This window comes from Vespa crabro, chromosome 4, assembly GCF_910589235.1.
Source record: "Vespa crabro chromosome 4, iyVesCrab1.2, whole genome shotgun sequence".
NCBI lineage: Eukaryota > Metazoa > Arthropoda > Insecta > Hymenoptera > Vespidae > Vespa > Vespa crabro.
Window position 1 is genome coordinate 1,057,545 of NC_060958.1, and position 22,456 is coordinate 1,080,000.

The 22,456-nt window shown below is 34.0% G+C and overlaps 3 protein-coding genes across 10 annotated transcripts in view; all 3 read left to right on the forward strand.

The window, feature by feature from the left end:
• Positions 1–65: 65 nt before the first annotated feature.
• Positions 66–9,230, forward strand: LOC124423885 (innexin inx1). Of its 5 annotated transcripts, none has more exons than XM_046962207.1 (5): positions 66–495; positions 1,094–1,824; positions 6,492–6,599; positions 6,942–7,097; positions 7,346–9,230. In XM_046962207.1, exons 2-5 carry the CDS (start codon positions 1,573–1,575, stop codon positions 7,922–7,924), a joined length of 1,095 nt encoding a protein of 364 aa, XP_046818163.1. In that variant the 5' UTR covers positions 66–495; positions 1,094–1,572; the 3' UTR covers positions 7,925–9,230. The 5 variants fall into 5 exon arrangements, with proteins under 5 accessions (XP_046818163.1, XP_046818164.1, XP_046818161.1 ...); XM_046962208.1 differs by having other exon boundaries at positions 1,157–1,824; XM_046962205.1 differs by having other exon boundaries at positions 66–484.
• A 113-nt stretch (positions 9,231–9,343) lies between these two features.
• Positions 9,344–15,352, forward strand: LOC124423887 (innexin shaking-B-like). The gene is made up of 4 exons (XM_046962212.1): positions 9,344–10,853; positions 12,179–12,309; positions 12,589–12,820; positions 13,881–15,352. Exons 1-4 carry the CDS (start codon positions 10,815–10,817, stop codon positions 13,887–13,889), a joined length of 411 nt encoding a protein of 136 aa, XP_046818168.1. The 5' UTR covers positions 9,344–10,814; the 3' UTR covers positions 13,890–15,352.
• A 1,221-nt stretch (positions 15,353–16,573) lies between these two features.
• LOC124423884 (innexin shaking-B) overlaps positions 16,574–22,456 on the forward strand; it is a 20,401-nt gene continuing 14,518 nt past the window's right edge. The window contains exons 1-2 of one of the 4 annotated variants that reach the window (XM_046962203.1): positions 16,574–17,106; positions 19,820–20,696. In XM_046962203.1, coding sequence (XP_046818159.1) covers positions 20,334–20,696 — 363 coding nt within the window. In that variant the 5' untranslated portion in view covers positions 16,574–17,106; positions 19,820–20,333. Of the gene's footprint in view, positions 17,107–17,143; positions 20,697–22,456 lie in introns of those variants that run through there. The other 3 variants (XM_046962204.1, XM_046962202.1, XM_046962201.1) reach the window with 3 other exon arrangements.

Genomic DNA, 22,456 nt, shown 5'->3' on the forward strand with positions numbered 1-22,456 from the left:
TCCCCTCCCCCCGTTACGACGAGAAACAACAAACGATCGCAGTGTGTTCCTCGCCAGTCGCCGTTCGAGAGTACTGGTACGCGCGTTACACTACGTGCGTATTTACGGACACGTATTTACGAAAGAAAAAGAAAATAAGAATTAAAAAAAAGAAACTTTTAACAGAAGATAACCAGGACGATTTCTTTACGCTTATGTTACATATCTTGTCGGCGGCGGCAGCTTTCAAAGGAATAAAACTCGATTCACGGCACGATCGCGGCGAGTGAAAGAAAAAGAAAGAGAGAGAGAGAGAGAGAGAGAGAGAGAGAGAAAGAGAAAGGAGAATGGGGGATATAGAGAAGGAAAGAGCGTGAGGGTAAACCTATGGAGAAGGAGAAAGAGAGAGAGAGAGAGAGAGAGAAAGAAGAGGGGGATAGTCTGGACGTAGAAAGGGAGGAAAAGAGGGATAAATACGACGAGAGGGAGGAGCAGTAAAGGATAGGTAACGAATCGGTAGTTACACAACTTCGTATTACTTCTATACTTTTTAAATCTTTCAAAGATAATAAATGATATATAAATATATATTATATGATTTATTATAAAAGATTTTTCGGGGATAGAGAGACGAAGAAAAACGAGGTTGATGGTAAAAATAAAAAAAAAAAAAAGAAAAAAGAAGAACAAAAATAATAATAATAAAATTAAAAAAATAACGTTCGTAGAGTGTACGTTTTTTTAAAATAAGGGAGAGAAAAATAGAAAGAGAAAGGTTCGAATGTGTTGCACGTTCGTCGCATTAGTCGGAAGAAAAGAGAGAGAAGCGAAAAAAAAGAAAGAGAGAGAAAGAGAATACAGTCTGTCGTTCGCGCGCCAGAAACTTCGATTCGGACGTTCTCGGTTAAACTCGGTTTTATCCGGCTCGCGCCGTGCACAGGGCAGCACGTGTTCGAAAAATACATCGGTACGGGCAAACGAGTCCCGATTCGTGACGACGCGGTCGGTTGTGCGTTCAAGAGTGGTGGTTGCTAGTAGCTTAGGCTTTATATCTCTTTTTCTCTCTCTCTCTCTCTCTCTCTCTCTCTCTTTTTCTCTCTCTTCTTTTGCTTAGCTTTACGTTCGCTGACCTCTATCGTTTCATCATCGTCTTCTCTTCGTCGTTGCTCCGTCATAGACGTCATTCGTGACCGAGGTCTTGTCTCCTTGTCGAACGAGAAGAAATAGAGAAAGAGAGAAGAAGAAGAAGAAGAAGAAGAAGAAGAAGAGGACGACGCGCTCGAGCGTGGTGAAGGGCAACGAATGGTAAAAGGGAGGGGGAGGAAGAGAGAAAAGAAGAGGGAAAAAGGATCGTCGTTTGTTGTTCGCTTTCCGAGAAGAAAGAACTAGACAGACACAGTGGCAAAAGGGGGATTGATTTCCAAGTTTTCGAACGATTTTGTTAAACGATTTGTTACAAGGGAGGGTATTGTCATTATTTTATATATGTGTTAGAATCCTTTCGATAGAGGGAGAGAGAGGGAGAGGGAGGGAGAGAAAGAAAGAGAGAGGAAGAAAATTTCGATCAAAAGTGATTAACGAAGAAGAACGATCATGTTTAGGCTTTTGGGTGGTCTAGCCTATTATCTCAAATGGCAAGAAGTCTCCACCGTATCTTTGCTCTTTCGCATACATAATAACTTTACTTCGGTGGTGCTTCTAACTTGCTCAATAATAATCACCGCGAATCAGTTCGTTGGAAATCCAATCTCATGTATCGTCGGTCATGGCCTGCCACAACATGTCATCAACACCTACTGTTGGATAACCTCAACGTTCACGATGCCGGACGCTTTCAGTCGACAGGTGGGTTTATGCTTCTTTGCAATTCACCCCTTTTTATTTTAATATCGCACTCTTTTCTCTTCCTATTTTTCTTTTCTTTTCTTTTTTTTTTTTTTTTTTTTGAACGTCCCGCAATTTTCTTTTCTTTCCCCCTCCACTACCTTTATCCCTACCTACCTCCCTCTCCCCTCCATTTACGATAACCTCCGTTCTTTCTTACTCGTGATAAATTTTATTTAGGTTAAATTTTCTTTTCATAATCAATCTCTGGAAGAGAGCATTCATATGTGTCAATATGCTTATAACGATTACTAAATAACTTAATAGAATGTATCCATTCAACAAAGGTAATGGCGAGTGGTCACGTTTGAATTGAGATTTATTTCAATAAGCAATGCCGTTAGAAATTATTTATCGATTGTTTTAAGTTTATTTGATATACGAATAATTAATAAAAAAAAATGTTCTCCCCTCCCCCTGTTCACATTCGATTTCATTTTCGAAAGTAACAACTTGTCATTGTGATTAATCATTGAAATTTTTTTTTTTTTTTTTTTTTTTTTACATTAATTATTCTATAACGATCGAATCAGATCAACTCGCGACATATTGGTCAACGAGAGAGTGTATCCATTAAAAATGTACGACCACGGATCGAATTCAACTACTTTTAGGATATGATTACGTATACGTGTATGCATGCCTAGTATCAACAACCGCGAGATCATTGATACATCGAGATTTTTCCTTCTTTTCTTTTCCTTTTCTTTTTTCTTTCTTTCTTCTTTTTTTTTCTTTCTTCTTTTTTTTTTTTTTTTAAGGGTCGTTATTCGCGTTATAGGATATATATCGTTTACAGATATCTGAAATCAATGCAAAATCGGAAGGTTTTTCAATCGTATCGTGTATTTCCTTCGTGTTTATTCCTTCAAAAGTATTTTTAGAAGATTGCATAACAAAAATGGAGATATTTGCGAGCGAAGATATTTATGTGGATATTCGTACATACATATTTTTCTTCTTTTACAAAAGATGATGGAAGTTGTCTCGAAGAAAAAAAAACAAAAATAAATAAAAAAGGTTTATCCTTTTTTTTCTTCCCTTCTTACTTTCTTGTCAATCATTTAAGCTGTACATACGTATGTAGTACTATCATCATAAATGATGACGTGCTATTGCGTATATAATTTCACTTTAAATCATTTCGATGTATACGTACATTAAATGTATTTCATAATAATGATATATCTTATTAGATCACTTAATTATATCGCCGTCAGTCTTATCGCTTACATACGGATAACCGTATATCTTCGTATAATTACGATTAGGTTAATGGAGAACAGGAAATTGTTTACAGGAAAGGGAGAAAAAAAAAATAAGGTTATCTTATTTAACACGTGCGATCGTCTTTTGATTCCCTCGTCGTTCTTTTGTTTTTCTTTTCGTAGTCTTATATAAAAGCGCGGCTTTTTTAAATCGTTTCGACGAGTGGAAAACATTGAAAAAAAGAAAAAAAAAAAAGAAGAAAAAAAAAAAAGAAAAAAAAACGTTGTATTTTTTTTTGGAAAGAATTGCGTCATTTATATTACGTGCAGATTATACGTGGTCCAATGATTTTGTTCTTACATTGGACTTTCACAAGTCGATCGATCGATTAAACGTATACACGGTGTACAAAACGAAAAAAGAAAAACATTCAATATTTTAGTACAGTGCATAGAACACAACTGTACCAAAAAAAAAAAAAAAAAAAAAAAAAAACTTTAGTATGCATAGGTAAAAAGATCAATTATTTCTGATTGACTTACCAATTGTTTCTATTTACAGAAGATATGTTTCTACATTATTCTCCTTTCATCATTTTTATACACACTTAGTAGTATCTTTTTCTTACAGAGTCATGGAATCCTTTCGAAAATTCCACATCTTTGTTGGATAATTTCACAAGAATTGGCAAATAAGGTTTCGTAATTCTTCGAAGTTTATATATCGGCGAAGAATTTTTTTTTTTTTTTTTTTTAAATATTTCCGATAAAAAGAAATCCAAAGAGTTCTCAAATTGGGAAGGGGATGGGGGGAGGGAATCGAGAATGCTAAAATTAATCAATTATGTCCGATTCACCTTTGAATCGAAATCAGTTTGATTCGCGAAGACGTTAGAAAGAAGATTTTTAGAAACAGAGCGTATGAAGAGGTAGGGAACTTTTCAATTGGGAAAACTTTTCCATATAAAAACGTTCATGCTGATGATAACTGCACAATTTGTCGATGTTTTAATTTTGAAAATTGATTGAAGACATTCGAAAGGCGATTAATAAATACTAAAGATAATATTGCACGCTATGATAAAAATTAATAGATCAATCATGATACTAACGTATAAAAATGTTTATGTTTTAGAAATGATTGATCTTTCGATCTATATTTACTAAGATTTTTTATTTGATAGTATTCTATGCATTGTATAAAAATTAAATGGCTTTTTTTTTTTTCAACACCCTATGTATATCTCTTATAGACGTAGAAAACTTTCTATCGGTATCAATTTATTTATCGGATCTATTATTTTCATTTCTTTTTTTTTTCTTTTTTTTTTTTCCCTAAATTTAATACACCGTGAACGTTTAAAATATAAAATTTATGCGAATAGAATATAGTTTCGTTCGTCATAATTTAATCTTTAGTTAGAATAACGTCGAAGTTATTATAATTTCGACGAAAGTAAAAGAAAGTGTTCTGAGTGAAGAGAATACATTTCTTTTTTTTTTTTTTTTCTTCTTCTTTCTTTCTTTATATTTTTCCTTTCGAAGTAGCTAAGTAATAATAATATGAGATCTTCTTGGAACATTGAATCTTACTCAACATCTTCGTTTGTCATTCAGAGTGTAACGGCGAGCTCTCATGACACTTATGGTGGTTGCTCTCATGTTCGAGCGCATAAAACAAAGGGACCTCCGACAGTGTTGTATCTTTGACAGTTAGATCCCTGTTCCTTTATATACAAGTGTAACACACACATATGAAATGAATATTAAGGTCCACTTATTCCTTTCCGGTCAATTTCACAGTCGTTAGTGTACTATCCATTCAAAGATTAATAAATATATATACCCGTTATATTTTGATATTAATAAATTTTCATCGATTTATTTATATCGATTGTTATTATTACTTTATGTAAATTTAATTAATTTTCTTTCTTTTTTTTTTTTTTTATTTATATTTATTATTAAATTTAATTTATATTTATCTTTATTATGGACGATTATTCAGAAATCACGTAATCCTAATTAATCAGTTCATATCGTTATTAGAAATCGATGAATAGAAGCATTAGAATATATCACACACACACATATACACCGCACGCACGACACACCACATAACAAGTTTCAAGATATTTATGTTGTAAGAGTTTTTTTTTTTTTTTTTTTTTTTTTTTTTTTTTTTTTTTTTTTTTTTTTTTTTTTTTTTTTTTTTGAAATCGCATAATTTCTCATGAATTGTGATCGTCTAAATCACATAGATCATTCTTTAGACTTTTTCTTTGAGGATCACTTTTAAAAGAAAATATTCTATGAAAGCAACACATGCACACTCAATGTACGTTGTAGACGTGGAAGAAGTTCTAAAGAGATAAATATCGTCAACGTAAATGCAATTACTATGGAAGGTTGCAGCAAACGTTGTGAAACGTATTAAAGCTTTCATAAATATTGATGGAGGACATTTCCAGTATCTATTGTAGGTCAGAAATGTAAATTTAATCAATTTCTTTTTTATATAATTATTGACTTATTTTAAAAATAATTTATTATATGATTTATGTGTCTTTTGGATCATCCTATATTGTGACAAATTTTTTTTTAGATTATACAATACCATTCGAGTTATCAAGAAACTGGACAGCATAATATCATTATAGTAATTGATTGGAGAAAATAAACGTTTAATAAAGACAGTATTGAAACGATTTCAAAATCGATTGTTTGAATTTATGACAGTAATGATCTTCACAAAGGATGTGATTTAGATATCCACTTTGTTTTATTTTATTTCGTAATAAGAGTATCCCATTTTATAGCTGTGCTATAAAACGTTGATTTATCGAGAGAAATGGGGTTTGATTTGAAATCAAAAAATTTTAAGAGATAAAGAGAGAAAGAGAGTAGAGCAATAGTTTACCCATTGTTTGTTTGGTGTTTGTATGTGTGTATATTTGTATATGTGTATATATATATATATATATATGTATCTATATATATTTATCCTGTGTATGTATCTATCTGTATATCTATGTGTACCATCCTATGTGTGTCATCCTATGATATACAAATGTATGTACAACGTGTATGTATTTTTGTATTTATGTATGTATCTATGAGTACGTAAGTACCTATTTACGCGCGCACGTCCTGTGTGTGTGTATGTGTATGTGTATGTACATTGTCATAAATAGCTCGCCTAGGGCTATACTCAGACATACGAAGTGATGTAAGCAGCAGAGAGAGAGAGAGAGAGAGAGAAAGAGAGAGAGAGAGAGAAAGAGAGAGAGAGAGAGAGAGCGAGAGAGAGAGAGAGAGAGAGAGAGAGAGCATGTTTAGTAATGTATATTAAATTTATCGTTGATATGCAGGTATATGATTTCATTGTCATCCTATTATCAAAGTATCATATGTTCGTAGATGGGCACTGAGGTGGCACATCCAGGGGTAGCAAACGATTTAGGAGACGTCAATGCAAGGAAATACTATACTTACTACCAGTGGGTTTGCTTCGTACTCTTCTTCCAGGTATTAATTTTTTTATCATTGAATTCTACACGTGCGACATACGGTAGGTCGCGATAAAGAATATATAGGCTTACAATTTGTGCATCCGATCTGATTCTATCATCTTACAGTACGTCCTTTTTATCATGGTTTATATATCCTTTCTTGTAATTTCTTATTATAGATTTTATTGACATCTGTTTACGATGGTACACATCAAGTTGCAACCTGTGCGACTTAATTTATAAATTATGTTATATTATATCATTTTATTTTCTTCCGAGTATATCTTTTATATAATTGTTTATCTTTTTTAATTGTTTCTTTCTTTATTTATTTATTTTTTTCTTTTTTGTCACTTAGGCAATTTTGTGTTATACACCTCAATGGCTCTGGAACATGTGGGAAGGTGGATTGATGAATACATTGATCATGGGAATGAATTGTGGCATTGATAAGCAAGATATCATCAAGAAGAAAAAATCCAAGTTGATGGAATATATTATGTCCCATTTAACGGTAAGAATAATAAATAAATAAATAAATAAATAAATATAAAGATATATATATATATTAAAATATACAGAAGCGTATTTTATATATGATGCTTTATGGAATGTAAAATACAAGAATTTATTTTGTATATGAATAATTAGAGAAAAATAAAAGAAAGGGGAGATGTACATATGCAGAGATGCTCCCGTTAGATTCAATTTGATCTCATTGAGTTCAATTCGAGTTAACTCAGCGATTATTTGTTCTTTCAGAGGCATCAAAAGTACGTGTATCACTACTTCGCTTGTGAGCTCTTGTGCCTGGTCAACATTATTGGACAACTGTACCTGATGAATCGTTTCTTCGATGGAGAATTTCTTAATTATGGCCTTCGTGTATTACACATATCGAATACACCGCAAGAGAATCGTTTTGATCCTATGGTTTACGTATTCCCTCGTGTTACAAAATGCATATTTCACAAATACGGTGCTTCCGGTACGATACAGAAGCACGATTCATTATGCGTTTTACCGCTAAACATAGTCAACGAAAAGACTTATATCTTCATTTGGTTCTGGTATATCATTCTCTCCGTATTTTTGATTGGTTTGGTCGCTTACAGAGCTGCTATAATATTTGCACCGGCCGTAAGACCAAGATTGTTGCATATCGCATCGCCTGGAATATCAATTGAAACGTGTCAAAGTATTAGTAGAAAAGTAGATCTTGGTGATTGGTGGATACTTTATATTCTTTCGTGGAACATGGACGGTATCCTTTATAAAGACTTTTTAGAAGAACTTACGAAAAAAATGAGCTCCCATATTTCTCAACCGATCAATGCTTAAATTTATTTAGCAATTGTAAAATTATATCTAATTATATTTTGCAGTTTAGGTATTAACAAGGGACTGACTAGAGTCTAATGTGACTCGTGTTGACATGTTTCTTTATTATACGAGAGAATACTCGTTAAAAAAAAAAAAAAAAAAAAAAAAAGAAAAAAAAGAAAGAAAAAACAAAAAAAAAACAAAAAAAAAAACAAAAGACAAAAAAAATGTTACACGTTTACATAATTTTTGATAATAATTTTACAATGTCGGCGATGTAGTCGTCGTAAGATAGTTTATAAACAACAAGAGGGATATATTGCCATTTTTGATAATAATTTTGGTATATCAGTGACGTCATCAATCGTAAGATAGTTTTTAGGTAAAATATTACCTTCGTACGTATGGTTTAGATAATTGATTGATTATATTGCATTTGCGTAAAAACGTATAAGAGATTATCAAAAGAATTATAAGAATAATATTATATTTAGTATAGAAATCATATAAACATCTTTCCTTTTTTTTTTTTTTTTTTTTTTCTTATATATATATACATACATGCGCGCCAGGATTTGAATCGATCTTTGTCTTATATTGATTACTCGATCGACAGATCAATCTTGTACTTCGCAAACGTTCCTTATCGTTGCTCGAAGATCATTCGTGCGTTTCTATTGCATTTCTTTAAAGCATAGTATGTTTATAATTAATTAATTAATTAATTAATTAATAACATAATTAATATCTATGATCTTTTGATAATATACAAGTTCACTCGAGTGTGTTGGATATATTCATGACCGTGAACTAATATTAGTTTTATAAAACAAGTTGCGGTTATTATTTTTTCCATGTATTAGATAATTTCGAACGATGATTATCTTACTCGTTCTTATAAATATTTTATATCATTGAATCATTTACCATCCAATGGTATTTATGATTTATAAGGATTAATTCATGAACAAAAAAGAGGTGATATAGATTAGAAACTTTCATTAGATGTTCTTTCTCTTTCTACATAGAAAATTATTGGAATAGATTGAAATTAGTTCTATTGTATTTAATTTGATGAAATGTAAGTAATATTTCGCTGATTTTAGAACGACACATTTCTATAAAATACTTTGCCCACTTGTGTTCCAGAATTAACAACAACAACAACAACAACAACAACAAAAACAATAACTAATTGTTATTACAAAAGACTTTTCACTATTGTGGATCTTCCAGCAGCTTTATAGTACGTAAGACAGATATTCGGATAAGCAATTTATTTGTATCCACGTATACGATTGTATAAAGATTACTTTTGAAATGATTTTAAAGTCTTCATTTTAATCATCTACTAAAAAAAAAAAAAAAAAACAAAAAAAAACAAAAAAAGAAAAAAAAAAGGAAAAGAAAAACAGGATAGATAAATCTTGTTTTCAATTTTTCACATCTTTTTCCTCCGTGTGATAGACGAATGGTATCCATCAACGAGGAGATAAGAAGAAAAGAAAAAAAAAAAAAGAAAGAAAAAAAGGGCGAAAGAGGAAGAGTCATTTTGATGTGTAAAATTGAAGAGGCAAAGCGTATCTCAACATTGTCGGCGGCAGACGGAACGCGTTTATCTCTTTGTGACTGGAAAACGTCCAGCGTTCGTTGAAAAGCTCGAGTGGGACGATATTTCGTTATAGTTCAGCGTGGGCGATTTAAAAGTTACTGTTTCTTCGATGGTTTTGTGTCGTCAGATAGATAGATAGATAGATATAGAGAGAAAGAGGGAAGAGACATAAACAAGTGTGTAAAAAAATAGAAAAATAAAAATGGGATGACAGAGTGAAGAGAGAGAGAGATAGAGAGAGAGAGAGAGAGAGAGAGAGAGGTAGAGAGATAGAGAAGAGGATAGCTATCAGAGAGAAAGAGGACGTCATGGCATGAAGAGGGACGACTAGTCCACGAATTTGTGTTTTGGCATCGAACTCGGCGGGACCCACGTTCGTTTGGTTGGAAATCCGCGCACGGTTAGGATTAGTCAGTAAGTTTCGTTCGCTCATCGGATGAGATGCGCACTGTTCTGCCGCTTAACTGCCAAACGTTATTGTCGTCGTCGTCGTCGTCGTCGTTGTCGTCGTCCTTGTCGTCATTGTATAATTTAATTCCGTTTCGTTCATAAAACACAATTTCTCTATGCTCGATGAAGAAACGGTAGTTGTCTATTACATCTGCCGGAAATTTATAATCGATTTTCTTTAGGACGTTTCCGTAATCATCATCATCATCATCATCATCATCGTCATCATCATCTCTGTCGCCTCATCGACGCAACCCGTTTTCGTATGACGTCTTTGTCGCGCTATTTGTGTTCGTTTTATTGTACAACGGGAAACGTCAAAATGTGTATCTACTTTCAGAGATTGAATTATACGAGATCGTTATTGAATCCTCATAACAATCGGTAAAATCATCGATTAATAGTTTAGATCTTTTTTCTTATATCAGCGTTCGTTGAAGTTCGTTACGTGAGTCTAATCCGATCACTATTATAATCCCGACTCCGACACCCCATCATACCCCCTCCGACGGATCTACTAACTCAATTTCTTTGTAAATTAGTATCCTTTGATCTTCTCGGACGGGTCATAAAGTTTCTTCTCGGCCGTTTAGTTTTCGATTAATAGTACGAGGTGAATGACCGTGGAAATGAAACGCGAGCTTTATTTAACGATTAATAATTTGGACGTCGTCGATGATGGTCGTTGGAAAAGGGCAGAGTGTTCTTTATCATTGGCGAAATCGCAGGACTCTAGAGATTAAGAATCGAACGTGATTATTGAACAATTTTTTAAAGAAATCGCCTTTTTCGAATAGTATGCGTGCGTGCGTACGTACATACGTGCAATAAAAGAGAGAAGTGAGAATGATAGACACTGTTACAGAATTGTACTATCTTTTACGCGTAAGTGCCAAAAATAGGACGAGATGCGTTTTCGTTACGTTATTGTGTTCCTCGTAATAATTCCCAAAGCATCAATATAAAAAAGTGCGAATTGGAACGATCCGGGCAATAAATTATAAATGTATTAATCCGAGGCTAATTCGCTAATTCAGAGCTTGTTAATAATTTTAAAGCACTGCTATAATCTTTCGTGAAAATTAATGCTTGTGTTATATTTAATCGATGGAATGTTGATGAACAAGTTAACTTATTAATTTCGTTTGATTTTGCTTTCGTTAGAAAATATAACAATTTTATGAAAATTGTCATAATGAAGTCAAACAATTCCATGTACAAAAAATTTAACGATTTTTAAAGTACATATTATCACGAAATTATTATACTTGACAATTATACGGGACCGATGGTTTATACAGATTCTAATTTGTAAAAATTAATGCTTGAAATCTGTGAAAATTAATGCTTGTTATATTTAATCGATAGAATGTTGATGAACAATTTAACTTATTAATTCCGTTTGATTTGACTTCCGTTAGAAAATATAATAACTTTATGAAATTGTCATAATGAAGTCAAACAATTCCAAGTAGTACAATAAATTCAACGATTTTTAAAATACATATTATCACGAAATTATTATACTTGAGAATTATACGGGACGAAGGTTTATACCAATTCTAATCTTTACTAATCTCTACTCAAAATGTGTCAACATTGATTTAGCGTGTAAGGTAAGCGTTATCGCTCTTAATCAAATTTTAAACCTAATATAAAACACGTTAATGTGCATGTAAACGAGCGTCGTAAGATAACACGCAACGAAACGACAAGTGATTATTTATAAACAACTATGAAAAATATTTGTCGGTCATGTCTCTTTCTACGATAATATTGATGAAATATAGCGAGTTTAAAGATCGAGATTTAATATCGTAATAGGACGAACATGCGAGCTCGTGAAGTTTCAAGCTTAAAGTAAGCGATTTACTTTGATATTCCTCATTCCTATACCTTCGCAAGGTTTACAAACTTGTAAAGCATGTCTCTACTTGCGAGATCGTTCAAAGCAGCGTGCTAAGCCAGAATTAGCTTTGAACAAGTGCTGTGCGTCAGTGTGTATATCAAGAAATAAGATAAAAGTGCACCAAGGTATAGATGTAAGTGTGTATGTGTGTGCATGCGAGAGCATGTGTGTATATGTATATATGTATGTCTGCTCTGTGTGTGTGTGTGTGTGAAATCGTATGGTTGAATTAATTGCATAAGCAGAAGCATTTCTTGCTCCAAGAACACGTGGTCAATACGCTTGTGTCGTGATTCCGCAGGTGTCCAGAATAAGAAGCGATGGCCTCGTCTTTAGGCTACATGCTCTAACAACGATCTTGATGCTGCTATTTTCCGTAATTATTAGCAGCAAGCAAACTGTGGGAAATCCAATAGAGTGCGTACATACGAGGTAATATTATGAAAAGATATTTTAAATTAATTGTCCGTAACGATGACGTATTAACGAGGCCAAACATATGTGCGATGAGAAATTTTAACGATCAATACTCTTATTTAAAATACAATGATACATTGAATTTTACATTTTTATTCTCATTAGTTCATATATATCGTGGAATGTTTTTCATTGTTGTTTTGTATCACCTTGAACGTTGTGTTCGTTCATACGTTCGTTCATTCATACAATTTTTCTTTCTGTCTTCCCATTTGTTTAATCTTATCCGAACAGAGACATTCCTGTAGAGGCCTTCAATGCGTACTGTTGGATACACAGTACGTATATCGTGAGCGGTGGTGCTATGCTTGGTGTCGCAGGGGCAAACGTTGCATATCCTGGTGTTGCCTCGTCTTTCGGCATTTTACAAAGACGTTATCAGGACGAGGAGGATCATCGTCATGTCAACGATCAAATAAAAAGAGTCAAGTATTATCAGTGGGTTGCCTTCGTGCTTATCTTTCAGGTAATTTATTTTTCTACATATTTATACATATTTATACATATTTGTGTTTATTTATAAATTTATTTTATCACGTATTATATATCATTTGTCAAGGATCAATTATTAAATGAGAAAATTATAATAATAGACTAAATCTAAGAAAACGTTAATCTTTTTTTTTTTTTTTTTCTCTTATTATCTGTACAAAATTACCCGCGTATATGCGTTAGTATCAAAATATAAAACAGATGTCGTTTCGATCGTACCTCGCGTTACTCGAAAATAAAAGAAAATCAAAATTTTCGATTATTCGACGTGACGCTATAACAATGAAATTTATTAGAATTATCGGAAATTTTTATTAGTTTTCTGAATAATTATAATTATACTTATATGGATAAATATGTATATTGATTTTTGTCCATTGTTATTGTATAAGAAATCTATCGTTGAGTTTACGTTTAAGATATTATTCGTTTACAAAATACTCGGCAAGTCGTACCGAGAAATAACTATTATTAAACAACTACAAAGTTTGTATGATTTATTTGTATAATAAGGTTATTCAAAAGATATCGATTTATACATTAGGAATAATAGCGTTGATTTATTAAATCAAAAATTCCGCCATAATGATTTCTGTTCAATGTACGAGATAACCTCCGTTTTTTTTTTCTTTTTTATTTAATAATAATTCAAGCCTACCTGAGACATTATAAACTTTTAAAATACGATTTTTTTTAATTTACAAAAAAAAAAAAATATAAATAAAATTCGTTATAACTTTTCGCGTTGTAACAGCATGTAGGTGATGCACTCTAGCGGTAATTTTTGATACGAAAACAATGTCGGCAAAGTAACAGGCTGCGTCGGTAAAGAAAACTTTAATCCTTTCGTCATAATGGAGCGCGTATAATTGATTATCAATTATAAATAAAAATATACAATCAACTCTATAACAACTTTTAACAACAAATATATATATATATATATTATTAAAGTGTAATAAACATATATCACAATTACATTGTGAATATTGATGTATTCTATTAATGGATCCATTTATATTCTAACTTTGCAGAAAAAGTAAAAAGGATAGTTTTCAAACACGATATACAAATGATCATCGTCTCGGCGTAAACGAACTGATATGGATCTATCTGATTGACTTGTGTTTAAAAAAGAAAGGGGAAAAATAAGAGAGAAAAAAAAAAGAGAGAAACGACGACATAACATCTTGTGAGAAACGATTGACGCGTAGGTGTAACGTCGTCGACATTCAGCCAGTGGGGAAAAAAAATTGATTATTTACCTTTTTCTATAAGCGAACCGTTTCTGTGTTGTATATTCAACAAGGGAAAAGCGGATATATAGGATGTGCTTAGAAAAACATATCTCATTTCTTCGTGTTATACTCACGAACATAAGTTTAACGTACCAGAAGACTCGTTTGTCGAAGACTCTGTTTGTCTGTGTGTGTGTGTCTGTGTGTGCTTCTTTTTTTTCACATATATTATTTTTTTTTTTTTTTTTTTATTTATTTATTTATTCTTTTTTTTTTTTTCATTTTTCTTTTCCTTCAATAAAGGCCACGTACGTACGTATAAAAGACATCGCGAACTCGAATGTAACGACGAAGCGTATTAAAAGCATTTCGGAGAATCAACGTGGCTTAAACGCTCGACCATTTATAATTCGGTTGCAGTCAATTTCAGAATATCTCATCTTGTATTTGCGTATTGCCAGAGAGATAGCAGATTTATTGGATTCAACGAGAAGATGGATATCGTCATAATCGTGTCATAATATCGGCCTGTAATTTATTAGAAACGGAGTCGCGTGAGGCTCACGTACGCGTATGTCAATAATCCAAAGCCATTAAAGCTGTTCAAAAGTGATCGGCAGATGGTTAGAGAACGATTATGCAATGATTCTAAGTTACAGCGACGTTTCCACCCCCTCCCTCCCCCCCTCTCTCTCTCTCGTCTATAAGCATGAAAGAGGGAAGACCAGATTTTTGAGTCGGACCAGACTCTTCTTAAGCAGCATAAGCCTCGCCATGTGATTTATCTATGTGGTTCGATAGACGCGACGAGGGTACTTGAAGAAGCTCGTTTAACTAAATCAGAACTATTCACCGATGGAATCACGACTTTACCATATGAAATTCTAGATATTTGATTGATATATATATATATATATATATATATATATATCATTAATAAAAAATGTATGGCCGAAGGATAATATTGTCACGATATAAAAATTATACAACATTGAACAATATTGAAATTATACTTTGAAAGGTATCGAATCTAAATGGTGATGATAAAATGATCGTATTCGAATGAAATCGAATCGTAAAATACGAACGTTCCTTTTGGGACGATACGTAACTCCTGCATGATTCTATTTAAGTCCGTCTATTTCGTATGAAATTAGTAAGTACGCGAATAAAAGCAAAATATTTATTTACATATCGCCGGCACCGAACGAGAAAGCACTTATCTCCGAGAAGTTATAACGTGTCTTAGGCGTTGATTCGTCGAAGCATCCAAGTGCATGCATCCGCTTTTTGCTTCTCTCTCTCTCTCTCTCTCTCTCTCTCTCTCTCTCTCTCTCTTGCTGTCTCTCTCTCTCTCTCTCTCTCTCTCTTGCTGTCTCTCTCTCTCTCTGTTTCTTTTTTTGCATTAAGCATTTCGTTGGTAAAATGTAACACATAGAAAAAGCAAATTCTCTTATGTTCTTTGGATATTTCGAGCGAGCTCCTTTTTTCATTTTTTTTTTTTTTTTTCCGTCGACCTTCGTATCTCTTGATTTAATCAACGGAAAAAGAAAAGAAACAGAGTAAAAGAGAGTAAAAGAGAGAGAGAGAGAGAGAGAGAGAGAGAGAGAGAGAGAGGGAGGGAGGGAGAGGAAGAAGAAGACAAATTGTGAGGTTCCGTTTCACAGGAAATCGAGTAAGTTTTATAAGATATGAGCGACGGAAATGAGAGCGTCGTAACGTTACATCTTTACAATATTTTTCCCTTTTTTATTGCTATAATATAACCAATGGTAGCTTCGTCGAAGGTAGACGAGATTTATATCATCGAGATCGCGAGGCTCCCGCGAATCGGTGTATTCGTAGAGAGAAGACAGTATCCAGTTACGTTTAAAAAGTATCTCTTCTCTTCGATCAGCTGCTTGATATAACTGATTTACTGTGTGTTATATGAAAAAAAAAAAAAAAAAGAAAACAAAAAAGAACGAAAGACGATCCATAATGATCTTCACTATCCACGAAGATACTTTCAGGATCAAACTCTGTCGTATTTTCTTTTTCTTTTTCTTTTTTTTCCAAATGAATTAGCCCGGAGAGTGTGATATTACACATAAATACGCAGTCATCACGATCTATTTCTTCGTGGGAAGCATAAGAAGTAGTAGTAATGGTAGTAGAGGAAAAAGAAGTAGAAGAAAAAGAAGTAGTGGAAGAAGAAGAAGAAGAGGAAGAAGAAAAAAAGAAAAAGGGGAATAAACAAGGAAACGATACTAGATAAACGTTTGATATTTCATCGTTACAATAATACATTATAAGAATTTGAAATTGACCATTATTATATCGATACGAATGTAGAGATATTTCATTGTTAAAAGTTATACATTTGTATTAGTTTATAAGTATAATATTTGTTATTCTTAAAAAAAAAAAAAAAAAAAAAAAAAGAAAAAAAATGGCGGATAACCAGTTGGACATCTCGGATGGATTTTAATTCAGAAATTTTCTTCTCTTGGAGAAAGAGGAGAAAGAAAAAGGTGACGAGACGACGTGTGAGGACGATCGAGAATCGTGAAATTTAGAAAGATTCAGAGAGAGAGAGAGAGAGAGAAAGAAAAAGTGGGAGAGAGAGAGAAAGAGAAAGAGAATTTAGCCAAAGTCTCGAGGACGGTTGTTCGCGAACGAGCGAGCGAGCGAGCGAGCAAGTAAGCAAGCAAGCGTGCGTTTGGACGTTGCGCTTACACGCTTACACACCGCGAGAGGACGGTTCGGGTTCGGGTGTTTCTATTCCTGGAGCGCGCTGACTCCTCGTTCGGCTCCTACGGGAGGTACCGTGCCGTGCCCTGGCCGTTTTCTCGAGTCTAACGTAGACGAGCGTGGCGTGTGGAAGCAGTCGTTTGCTGAACGTTTCCGCTAAAATTTTTTATTTACGATACGATACGATACAATACGATTAAAATACGATAGACTTTTAATCCTCGAAAGTTCGAAAAGTATTAATCTTGTGCGCGATAAAAGAATTTCGTTCATTCTCGCCGTTCTTCGTGTCCGTGCTCTAGATATCTCTTTATTTTTATTAATATTAATATTAATATTAATATCATCATTATTATTATTATCATTATTATTATCATCATCATTATTATTATTATTATTATTATTGTTGTTGTCGTTGTTATCAATACTTTGTTCGTGGAAGGGCGCGAAGCAAGCGGATTAGAGGGGGAAAAAAAAAAGAAATAAGAAAAGAAAGGAAAAAAAAAAAAAGAAAGTTATCTCTTGGATCGATATAAATGTTCACGAGACACATAGAGATCAGCGATCAATATCATCAGCTGTTCGATTCGACTTTGAGAGAATCGTCGGAATGAATGTGTGTGACGGAGGAGACGCACGTGCTCGTCGTGGCTTTCGCGTTCTCCAATGAGATCTCTCTCTCTCTCTCTCTTTCTCTCTCATGGTAGTCATTTGTTTCTTTATTTTGTTTCTTTTATTCTCTCCTCTACCTCTCTGACAAATCGATTCAATTAAACTACTCTAACCTCTTTTTCTATCTTACTCTTTTACCTCGTGCCAGACGAGAGCCAATCATTTCGATTTGTTAGGATCGTTTTCGTAACAATCATTATCATAATCGTTCTCCTCCTTCTTCTTCTCCTTATTCCTCCTCCTCTTCCTCTTTCTCTTTTTTTCATTCTCCTCCTTCTCCTTCTATTTCTTCTTCGTTTACACTTCGACCTTGATTGATATAGATCGAAATGAAATTTTCGAGTCGATACATTTTTAGTACAGTCGAATTTAATTTCTTTCTCATTTTATCTTTTTATTTCACGTTCCAATGGAATATCATCGAGTTCCAATAAATACAGAATCAAATCCATGTATCTTTGGTTTCGGCTTTAAGTTACTTCGAAAGAATCCTACTACGAGTCACTGATTCCGTTCAGAGGGATCACTGAGATCGAAGACGATCGTTCAGTCAATCGACGGAGAAATACGAATGAAAGATAAAAAGAGAGAGAAGAAGAGAGAGAGAGAGAGAAAGAGAGGGAGAGAGAGAGAATTTTTCTATACGGTCCAGAACGGAAGCTGGGATTCGAGCAATGCTTATTGATACTCTAGAGGCTCTTCCCTTTCCGCGTATCTTCTTTCATCGTGAAAGCAAACCGAGGGACAGGAACGATAAACCAACATTACGGTCTGTCTCTTCCGTCTTTGTCGTTCTTGTCGACGCAATAGAACGACGTTTATCATTCTCTCTCTCTCTCTCTCTCTCTCTTCCTTCCTCTTTCTTTTCCTCTTTATTTTTTTTCTTTTTTTTCTTTTTTTTTTTTTTACCATTAATGACAGCTTCGTGTCCATCAACGCAACGTTGTATGTATAATAAGATAACTCTCACATATATAATAAGATACTCGTCGTACTTAATTCGTCGTACACACGTAGAGAATACGTTACTCTCGATTATTCACGAGAATTTATGGGGATAATCGTGAGAAAGGAGGAAGAGAATTAGAGAGAGAGAGAGAGAGAGAGAGAGAGAGAGAGAGAGAGAGAGAGAGAGAATGAGATGAAAGGACAATTAATATTCAAAGTAGAAAGTAGAATATTCGTTGCATTTTTCTTTTCTTACGGAAAAAATTGATCAAACGGTAAGAAATAGAGTGAGAGAGAGAGAGAGAGAGAGAGAGAGAGAGAGAGAGAGGGAGAGGGAGAGGGAGAATGGAGAATAGAGTTCTCACTCTATTTCTGTATTTTGTCCTCAGACATTTTCAAAGCATTTGTCGGCGGTTCTACACTAACCTCCGGCTCCGTTAGCAAAGTGCAGTCTTACGCAGCGCGTAAACGCTAAAATAGAATGGAAAATGCTCGTCGAACGATATTACGAGACTCCTACTACTATTCGCATGTTCTTTCTCTCTCTCTCTCTCTCTCTCTCTCTCCTTCTCTCTCATTTTCTCTTTCTTTTTCTCTCTCATACTACCTTTCTTCTTCTCCGTCATCCTTTTATTATTGCCAGTCGATCGTCATTCCGGTGAACTGTCTTGAAAATCGAGAGGCCGACTCTTTGATGTCCTCTCTATTCGTTGTTAATTGGTCTCTTTCGAAGTAATCATAGATTGATTCGCAATTCGGTGAACCTTCAAAAAGCTTTTACTTGCGCTCTGTTGAAACCTAACAAGAGAATTTGATCGTTTTGAAGAGGAGGAGAAAGAGGAAGAGAAAGAGGTGGAAGAGGAGGTGGAAGTGGAAGAGGAGGAGGAGGAGGAGGAGGAGGAGGAGGAGGAGGAGGAGGAGGAGAAAGAGAGACTCCAAACGTTTTGATTCTCAACGAATCGATCATATGTTATATATCTTTCTATTTGTCTGTCGATTAGATTTTTCAAGCAACTTAGAAACCGTTCTTTTTCGATTTCCCATCGGAACTTAGTGTCGAAGAAAAAGAAAAAAGAAGAAGAAGAAGAAGAAGAAGAAGAAGAAGAAGAAGAAGAAGCAAAGAAAGATAAAAAAGAAGAAGAAGAATATCATTGATTAAATCGAAAGGGAAAATTTCAAAGGGTGCAAGAAATTGAATATATATTTCCGTCTGTTGATCGAACGTTTACGGTTGGTTTGTTTTTAAGCAAGAGTCACGTCTCGTTTCGTGTTTTGTTTCTTTTTCTTTTCCTTTTTCTTTTTTGTTTTCTTTTTTTTTTTCTTTCTTTCTTTTTTTTTTCCTTCTTCTTCTATCTCTTCCATTCGCGACTCCGTGATAATAGTGAGTACATTGATCTCTCGAGGATGAACGATGCGAACGGAACTGTGCGTTGGCAGGGAAAGATCGGACGCAAAATGTCATGTTTGGATACTTAAACTGACGTGAAAGGATCCTCCGGATTTGGATTAGAAAACAGTGTTGATAGAAATTGTAAGGAGAATGATTGGACAGGTGTTGGTATCGGCTAAGGATCCCGCGAAATACAAAAAAGGATCCTATGCTGATGATCAAAGAAATTTTCGTGTAATCGTATAAATATAACATAATAATTAAGTGTTTATATAATTATTTAAACAAATCTAATCGATTCGTCTAATCGATAATAACTTAGATCGAAGACCGATAAAAGACATTGAAGATAAATCCGTGATAGAAAAGAAAAAAAAAAAAAAGATACTCCAAACGATTAATATTCTAAAAATGTAGTGTGAAACGATTGTCAAGGTCGACGAATCTCGGATTAGTTCTTAATCGAACTTTACCGAATCGTCGACGACGAAATTCAAAAGTTCAAGATGCTGGACATATTTCGTGGTTTAAAGAGCCTAATCAAGATCTCACATATACACATTGATACAGCCGTATTTCGCCTACATTATAGCTTAACAGTGATAATACTGATATCGTTTAGCTTGATAGTCACAACGAGGCAATACGTTGGCAATCCGATTGATTGTATACACAGTAAAGACTTACCAGAGGATGTGTTGAATACTTACTGTTGGATACACAGTACTTACACGATCACTGCAGCGTACAGGAAAAGAGAAGGCTCGGAAGTACCTTTTCCAGGTGTCGATAATTCAAAATTGTATCCGGAATCTGAGAGGAAGGAGTACAGGTATTATCAGTGGGTCTGCTTCATGCTGTTCCTTCAGGTAAATCACTTTACGAGTCACGGAGTTTACGAGAAGTAAAACGAGGAAGAAAAATAATGATCGTCCTGTAATATCTAAGAGCCAATTTTTTTCTTTCTCTTTTCTCTCTTTCTTTTTTTCTTTTTTTTTTTTCTTTTTTCAAAATTGTTTAGACATTCTCAATGAACAGTTTAACATATTGTCATCTTCTCTTGCAACATTCTTCTTCCTCTTTTCTTTTTTTTTTTTCTTCCTCTCTCATTTCTCGTGCACGTTAATATCGTTTTTCTGTTTTCTTTTTTTTTTTTTCTTTCTCTCTTTTTTCTTTTCTATTTTTTTTTTTTTTTTTTTTTACGAACTGTTATACGACGACAGAGGGTTAACGACGTAGTACAACACGTTAGCCCTCTTCTTCTCGTTAAACGATCGATACGCTTTCTAATTTAACCTCGTGTCTTTGCTACGTGCCAATGGCAAGGAAAACGGATGATGGTTCGCGCTAAGCGACGAACAAAGAAGCACTTCGAAAAAAGTTTTTCTATAATCTAAAAAAAAAAAAAGAGAAGCGAGATTTAACCTCTTGTTAACTTTGTTAAAATTGACCTTATCAAAATTATGGAGATGGATATACATACGTTTAGGATATTTTTGTAAATAGAGAGAGAGAGAGAGCGAGCGAAAGAGAGAGAGAGAGAGAGAGAGAGAGAGAGAGAGAGAGAGAGAGAGAGAGAGAGAGATGAGTTTAAACGAAGATCGATTAAAACTCCCTAAGTTACTCTCTCTCAAGATGGTTGTGGCTATGCTCGAACATCTTATTCTATGCTTACGGAGGCTTATATCTAGTTCATTGCCAAGAGGAAACCCTAAGCATATTAACCCCTTAAATCCTTCAGTGTTATATTAGTTAGTACGTCGTCGATGGCCGATGTCGCAGTCGTTGCCTTGACGTGGTCGATCAAAGACGTTGTCACTACTCCTTTCCCTTTTCTTTTCTTTTCTTTTCTTTTCTTCTCTTTTCTTCTCTTTTCTTCTTTTTTCTTTTTCTTTTTTCTCCCCTTTTAATTTAACGTTTGTCATATTTTTTAAGATAGTAAAAATCTTCGAGTTTTAGAATCGAATATACTTTTCTATCGTTCTATGGTTACGATCATATTTCTTTTCATAATATTCTATTTCAATTTATCAAGAAGTTATTATTAATATTGCACAGTTTATCTTCGTTTTAATATTAGACGTGTCGACTTTAGAATGATCGATATATCTATTTAATATTCTTCAATAAATATTATTTATTTATACATTTTAGTGATTATAATTTATTTTGTTTTTTCAAGATGTCAAGTTTTAGTATAAGATAAATAACTTCTCTCTCTCTCTCTCTCTTTCTTTTTCTGTCTCTCTCTCAATCTCTCTCTCTCTCTCTCTCTCTCTCTCTCTCTCTCTCTCTCTGTCTGTCTGTTTCTCTGTCCATCTTTTTTCTTTCTCATTCTTATTATTTCTATCTTCATTTATTTATTTGTCCCCCTTTCTGTATCTTTATCCAACGTGGCTACACTTCAAAGTAAATCCCAATGTTCACCAAGCAATGAATCTTCTCTTCCGCGACTCCTTCTTTCTTGGTTTCCCTCTTTCAGTCCTCTTCTTCTCTTGCTATCGCATCTTCGTCCGTCTTCTTTGCACGTACCACCAGCTATTGTTATCCGTTTCTACGTGGCAACCATTGGCCGCTACTCCTTTGTGCGTGTCTTACCACTTTTTCCATCTTACGCTTCGTTCCAGCC